The following is an 8,114-nucleotide window of genomic DNA, read 5'->3' on the forward strand; positions in this document are numbered from 1 at the left end:
TAACCACCTGTCAGATATGTGATTTACAAACATCTCCTGCCACTTCTTAGATTCTCTTTGGATTTTGTTTATAGCTTTCCTTGCTGTGCAGAAGCATTCTAGCTGAGGTAGTTTCATTTGTTTGTTTTTGCTTTTGCAGCTCTTGCATCAGAAGTCACATGCACAAAAACATCAGTAAAACTGATGTCAGTGTGGTTATGGCCTATGCTTTCTCCTAGGAATTTTATGGTTTCAGGTCTTACACTCATGTCTTTAATCCATTTCGTGTTAATTTTTGTGAATGGTGAAAGATGATCTAGTTTTATTTTATCACATGTGGTTGTCCAATTTTCCCAACACCATTTATTGGAGTCTATTTTTCTTCAGAGTATGACCTTTTCTCTTGTCACAAATTGTTTATATTCATGTGGGTTTATTTCTGGACTCTCATCTTTGTTTTATTAATCTTGTGTGTCCGTTTCTGTGCCAGTACCAAAATATTTTGATTACTACAGCTTGTTAGAATCAGACAGTATGATACCTCCAGCTTTATTATTCTTTCTCAGGGTTGTTTTAGCTATTGAGGATTGTTTTTGATTTATACAAATTTTATAGTTATTTGTTGTAGTTCTGTGAAATACACCTTTAGAATTTTGATAGGGATTGCACTGAATCTGTATATTCCTTTGGGTAGCAAGAACATTTTAACGATATTAATTCTTTCAATCCATGAACACAAAACATCTTTTTAATTTGTATCTTCTAATTGCTTTCATTGGTTTCATCTAATTGATTTCTAATTGTTTTCACTATATAGAACTTTAACCTCTGTAATTATATTTATTCTTAGGTTTTTAAATTCTTTTTGGTGAAATTTTTAATGGGTTTGCTTTCTTAATTTACCTTCCTGACAGTTTGATATTAGTGTGTACAACTGCAACAGACTTCTGTAAATTAATTTTGTACTCTGATTTTACTAAATCAATTTATTAGTTTTTACAGTTTTTTGGTGAAGTCTTTAGAGCTCTTTATATATAGTACCATGTGATCTTCAAATAGTGACATTTTTACATCTTTTCTTCAGATTTTGGTTGGTTGGTTTAGTCACTAAGTCGTGTCTGACTCTTGTGACTCTATGGACTGTAGCCTGCCTGGCTCCTCAGTCCATGGGATTCTCCAGGTAAGAATACTGGAATGGGTTGCCATTTCTTTCTCCAGGGGATCTTCCCAACCCAGGAATCGAACTCGGGTCTCCTGCATTGCAGGCAGATTCTTTACTACCCGAGCTACAAAGGAAGCCCCATGGGATCTTCCCAACCCAGGGACTGAACCCAGGTTTCCCATATTGCAGGCAGATTCTTTATCAGTGATCCACAAGGGAAGCCCAAGAAGACTGGAGTGGGTAGCCTATCCCTTCTCCAGCAGATCTTCCCGACCCGGGAATCAAACCAGGGTCTCCTGCATTGCAGGCAGATTCTTTACCAACTGAGTTATCAGGGAAGCCCTCTTCAGATTTTGATGACTTTCATTTTTATTGCCTAACTGCTATGGCTAGAACTTCCAATACTATGTTAAACAAAAGTGGGAGACTGGTTATCCTTGTTCTGTTCCTCATCTAAGAGGAAAATATTTCAAATTTTGTTCAGAGTTTTTATTGTTAATGGATGCTGGATTTTGTCAAATGCAGTTCTGCTTCTGTTCAGATAATCATCTGATTTTTATCCCTCTTTTTGTTAATGCGATAAATCACAGTGATAGATTTGTGAATACTGAAACATCTTTACATTTTGGGAATAAATGCTGCTAGATTGTGATATATGATTAAATTAATTAATTGTTGGATTCAGTTGTTAATATTCTGTTCAGGAATTTTACATCTATGTACATCAATGTTATTGGCCTATAATTTGTGTGTGTGTGATGTCCTTGTCTGGTTTTGGTATCAGAGTAATGCTGGTTTCTTTAACATGTTTGGAGAATTTTATCTCTCCAAGTTTTTAGAAAGTTTGAAAAAGGTAGGTATCAAATCTTCTTTGAATATTTTCTACATAGACAAGTAATCTTGCTATTCACATGAGGATTTTCTATTGGTGGTCATATATCACACACTGGTCAGGATACGGTTTCTTAAAACTGGAATTAAATCTTAATTGCATCTGATTATTTATATCTAGTTAGAGATTAAGACTGAAGAATACATCTAGGTACTTACAGGTTAACTTAAAAGTAATTTAAAAACTTCACTATTCTTAGCTGCTTTATGTGTGATTTTTCTTCACTCCTAGTTCTGATTTCCAGAATATGCAAAAGTTACTGCTCTTAACAAAAATGTTCCTAAGAGATGTACAATGTAAATTATTTTCATGATTCTTGCTCTGTCTAGAACAGGTAATAGGAAAAATTCACCCAAGGGATTCCTTCCAGTGGTGAATATATGTCAGGCTGAGGGAAATTTCTCCCACAGATACTGTTTCCACTCCACAGTGGATGTTATCTCAACCATACATCAGAAGAGAAGAGTAAAAAGTAATCTGGTCTTAGAGAAATCTGGTCTTAGTAAGTTATCTCATATTCTCTAGAACTTTCTTCCTTAAAATAATTTAAAAAGTATTTCTATGTATCTGTTTCATGCATGCCCACTACGCTTAGAGTTGAGTATGACTTGTTTAGCTTCTGACCTTTAAAGAGATAATCAGTTATCCTACTGGAATTTCCATGGTCTCTTTAACAACAGTGTACATACCATCATAATGCCATGCCTCAGAGGTGCTCTCAAGTCTGCTTTGAGAGATCACAGTTCTTTGAATATTATAACAACTACTTGATTATGAGCAACTTCCAGCTATCCTGGCTAAATGGTCCTTCCCATTTAAAAGATAAGAGTTTTATATCAGAGAGAGTACTACATACTAAGGTAACTTTCAGCATAAAGATAGAAGAAAAAATAATTATATAACCGGTGAAAAGTGATGCTATACTAAGTTACTGTAGGGTTAATAGGATTTAACAGGATTAAAACTCAGAACCTTAGGAAGAAAAGAGGGCACCTTTAGGAAGAGAAAGGAACTTGGACAATTTCCCTGTGTACTTTCCCTAGTGTATATCTCAGACTATCTATTAAATTCTCTGTGTCCAAGTTTCTCTTTGTAAAATTAAAAATGTTGATAATCACAGTTTTATAATTGCTATAATAAAAATTAATAAAAGGATCTTGTGTCTAGATGGGGATGAAAAATGCTTGGCTGTATTTTAATACTCTAAAAAGAGTAACTCAATTTGTCTCCTTTCCCTAATTTTCTTTTTTTTTTTTTTTCATTTTCACTAATCCCAAAGTTATAACTACCTCTTCTTGTGAAAACTGACCCTAAGTTACAGGATTCTAAAGGTACTTAAAAAAAAATGTACTATTCTCTTGAAGGCTTTCTTAAAATACAAAACACTTCCTAGATAGAAGCAGATGTAAAGGTGAAAAACGTGTTAAGCTCATGGAAAGCAAGAAGCAATTCTTGCTTCTTGATATTTCCTTTGCATCCATATCCTATAAAGTTGCTTAATGTAAGTTAAATAAAATATAATCCGTTATTATTTTAAATAAAATTTACTTTATATATTTTGGTTATAGAAGGTGGTTGGCAGTTAACTAAGATTGTTTCTTGAAAACTTTGGAAACTGCAGAGCTTTAAGTTACATTTTAATCAATAAGGAGGGGAAATAACTAGTATTTATTAAACATATGCTGAATATCAGATAACTTTAAGTAATTTCTGTGTTTTCTGATTTGAAGACAAGTCTATTAGATTGGGCGGCTTCCCTGGTGGCTCAGAGGGTAAAGTGTCTGCCTGCAATGCAGGAGACCTGGGTTTGATCCCTGGGTCAGGAAGATCCCCTGGAGAAGGAAACGGCAACCCACTCCAGTACTCTTGCCTGGAAAATCCCATGGACAGAGAAGCCTGGTAGACCACAGTCCATGGGATCGCAAAGAGTAGGACACAATTGAGCAACTTCACTTTCTATTAGATTGACTGTTCTCTTTTCACAGATGAGGAAATGGAAATAGAAATAAATTTAGCTCAAGATCACAAGGTCAACAGGTAACAAAGCTGGAGTTTAGACCAGATCTGACTAATCTAAAAGTCCATGGTTATTCTACTAATTATCTCAAATGTTAGATTGACATTAATTGATATAATCAGTCTACTAATATTATGAAATATTAACAATTTCAAAACTGATTTTAAAAACACTGTCATTTATTTTTGGTAAATGGCTCCTCAGCAATGTACATATTAATCTTTTAAGAAATTCCTCTCTCAAACCCAGTTGAAATTCTGCTTTTGCTACTAGCTATCTTCCATATCCCTATCCCAAGAGGTATTTTAAAAAATATATAGAAAACTAATCCTGGTCTGTTATCTTGACAGGTTTATCTTGACAAAAATTAAGTTTCCAAGTAAAGGTCAAATTGTTCAAATTTCTCATGGGACATAAGTCTATTGTGTGTAATATAGGATATTTTCTTTAGAAATTAAACATATCTCTATCATGGAGGATATATTTATCTTTAAACCTTGAGACTATTATTACATGTTCTCCCTTTCACAGCAAATGTGTGAGTCATCTAATTTTTTGAAGAAATTATTTTTTCTTTCCATCCTTTATACTTCTGAGTTCACATTATAAGGGAAGGGGAAATCAGTGCTCATGATGAGGTAATAGTTTTCATTGTTCACCTGCTCTCCTTAGCACCACCCTTGAGATTTCAAAGGATAAAAGAAAATGCAGCATCCAAAAAGTAAAACAAAGCCAAGGGAAATAAATAGATTAGGAAGAGAGATACACACCCTTGTGACTCAGCTGGTAAAGAATCTTCCTGCAATGTGGGAGACCTGGATTTGATCCACGGGTTGGGAAGGTCCCCTGGGGAAGGGAAAGGCTACCCACTCTAGTATTCTGGCCTGGAGAATTCCATGGACTATATGGGGACCTCTTTGGGGTCGCAAAGAGTCAGACAAGACTGAGTGACTTTCACTTTCACTTTCAGAGATACACAGTTATATTTTCACCATTCAGCTCAAGAGGAATTCTTAGTGTACTTAAGGATTAATATAAACTATATCTTTATTCTATTCAGAGGTCAGTAATTGATGATCTCTGAAGTTTTTTTTTTTTTTTTAATCCTCACATCTTTTATTTGGTTATTAAGTATAAATAACATGTATTTAAAGTTACAGAAGATAATAGCTGCTTATCTGCAAGACTGGCTTTTTTTTTCTTTTTTTAATTTAAATTTATTTATTTTAATTGGAGGCTAATTACTTTACAATATTGTATTGGTTTTGCCATACATCAACATGAATCCACCACGGGTGTGCACATGTTCCCCATCCTGAACCCCTCTCCCACCTCCCTCCCCATACCATCCCTCTGGGTCATCCCAGTGCACCAGCCCCAAGCATCCTGTATCCTGCATCGAACCTGGACTGGCAATTCATTTCTCATATGATATTATACATGTTTCAATGCCATTCTCCCAAATCATTTTTTATATACATTTACAGTAATATTTCAAAACCTAGGGGTTTCCTAACATCTACTGATATAATTGAAAGTAAATATTTTCTATTCATAAGCTCGAGTTATAAGGAACATTCATTCACATGTCATTAAAACAGAACCTGCGTCTGAGTTAACCTCCCTTTCTCACATAAGTCTCCGGACATTTTTTCTAATAGATTCAGTTAACTAAATGAATTCTATTGACTTGTGATCTTAAATAATGATAAATTATGTGCTTGATTTTCCATGTGAATTATCATGCCTTGTATTTATTATATGGCTTTTCTCCTAAAGATTGTTCCAATATATAATGTAGAGAAATAAGGTAAAATTTTAATTAAATGATGTCTTATAGAAGACACGCAAATGAGGCTTAAAGAAATCAGTATGCATAATAGAGAGAAACTGTAATTTTGTGCCATGCGTTTGTTCTGGACTTCAGTATCTGTTCACTATCATCTTCTTAAGTAGACTACTCAAATCATCGTTATTACAGTATAACAGTTGATGGTCTGCACTCAGATTCTTTTCACTGGGGAAGCAGAATGAAACTAGTTTCTAGGTGACACTATAATTTTTTCTCAGTCTTTCATCTTGCTATCCACCTTTCTCACTTATTCTTTGTGGGAATATCCTCTTAATTAATCATTTATAATAAGTCTATCTTGGAAAGCAAATTTTAGGGATTTACTTCTCTTTTGGTCATAATACTATGAGTATTTTCCCAATATTTGTCTTCCCAATTAAATTTTCACTTTCAGATATAGACGCTAATTTTCAATGAATTTAAACTTCATTGAGATAGAATTTCAACCAATTTCTAAAGATTAAGTATCCTTTCCCATCCTACTAACTGAAAAATCTGTCTTTTTCTCCTGCTTATTTTAGAGGACACTCTGAATTAAATGGATGCAGGAAATCTGTCTGTAGTGTCAGAATTTGTGCTTCTGGGACTTTGTCACTCATGGACTATGCAGGTCTTACTCTTACTGATGTTTTTTATGCTTTACCTGATCATTGTATTTGGAAACATTGCCATCATAATCTTAATCATCACTGACCCCCATCTGCATTCCCCCATGTACTTCTTATTGGCCAACCTGTCCTTTGTTGATATGTGGCTTTGCTCAGTGACCACTCCTAAGATGATAACAGACTTTGTCAGAGAGAACAAGACTATTTCCTTTGGAGGCTGCATGTGCCAGATTCTCTTTGTGCATTTTTTTGGAGGGGGTGAGATGGTGCTATTGGTGGTAATGGCCTATGACCGCTATGTGGCCATCTGCAAGCCACTCCACTATTCAACCATAATGAACCTGCAAAAGTGCATTGGGCTTGTGCTGACTTCCTGGACCACTGGCTTTGTGCATGCCATGAGTCAAATGGCTGTGATTGTGCAATTGCCTTTCTGTGGCCCCAGGGAAATCGACAGCTTTTTCTGTGATATACCACTGGTAATCAAGCTTGCTTGCATAGATTCCTATAACTTGGGAATATTAATGAATGCTGATAGTGGGGTTCCAGCCATGACCTGCTTTATAGTTTTGTTGATATCCTACTCATATATTCTTCTTACTATTCGCCAAAGCTCTAAAGCTGGTACATCTAGGGCACTCTCTACCTGCACTGCCCACATCACAGTGGTGGTGCTCTTCTTTGGGCCCTGCATCTTCATCTATGTGTGGCCACTCAGCATCACCTGGGTGGACAAATTCCTTGCTGTGTTTTACTCTGTTATTACACCTCTTCTAAATCCAGCCATTTATACCCTGAGAAATAAAGAGATAAAAACTGCTATAAAGAGATTCAGAAGCTACTACATACATCACAAGGGAAATATTTAATACCCAGAAACCTCACTGGAAACACTTCAAATTGACAATATACTGACCTTATAAAAGAGGTTGAAAATTCTAGACATTCAATTTATATCTACATTTTATGCATGAGAAACTCTGGGCTGGAAGAAGCACAAGCTGGAATCAAGATTTCCGCGAGAAATATCAATAACCTCAGATATGCAGATGACACCATCCTTATGGCAGAAAATGAAGAGGAACTAAAAAGCCCTCTTGATGAAAGTGAAAGAGGAGAGTGAAAAGGTTGGCTTAAAGCTCAACATTCAGAACATGAAGATCATAGCATCTGGGCCCATCACTTCTAGGGAAATAGATGGGGAAACAGTGGAAACAGTGGCAGACTTTATTTTTTTGGGCTCCAAAATCACTGCAGATGGTGACTGCAGCCATGAAATTAAAAGACGCGTACTCCTTGGAAGGAAAGTTATGACCAACCTAGATAGCATATTCAAAAGCAGAGACATTACTTTGCCAACAAAAGTCCGTCTAGTCAAGGCTATGGTTTTTCCAGTGGTCATATATGGATGTGAGTTGGACTGTGAAGAAAGCTGAGCACCGAGGAATTGATGCTTTTGAACTGTGGTGTTGGAGAAGACTCCTGAGAGTCCCTTGGACTGCAAGGAGATCCAACCAGTCCATTCTGAAGGAGATCAGCCCTGGGATTTCTTTGGAAGGAATGATGCGAAAGCTGAAACAGCAGTACTTTGGCCACCTCATGCA

General features: G+C 35.9%; 1 protein-coding gene across 1 annotated transcript; it reads left to right on the forward strand.

The window, feature by feature from the left end:
• Nucleotides 1-6,440: 6,440 nt before the first annotated feature.
• Nucleotides 6,441-7,379, forward strand: OR4K55B (olfactory receptor family 4 subfamily K member 55B). The gene has a single exon (NM_001390802.1). It carries the CDS (start codon nt 6,441-6,443, stop codon nt 7,377-7,379), a length of 939 nt encoding a protein of 312 aa, NP_001377731.1.
• The last annotated feature ends 735 nt before the right edge of the window (nt 7,380-8,114 follow it).

Source organism: Bos taurus, chromosome 10, assembly GCF_002263795.3.
Source record: "Bos taurus isolate L1 Dominette 01449 registration number 42190680 breed Hereford chromosome 10, ARS-UCD2.0, whole genome shotgun sequence".
In the NCBI taxonomy this organism is placed as follows: domain Eukaryota; kingdom Metazoa; phylum Chordata; class Mammalia; order Artiodactyla; family Bovidae; genus Bos; species Bos taurus.

Bases quoted from the DNA above. Each gene is read 5' to 3' on its own strand.
- OR4K55B (NM_001390802.1), top strand. From the start codon at position 6,441: ATGGATGCAGGAAATCTGTCTGTAGTGTCAGAATTTGTGCTTCTGGGA.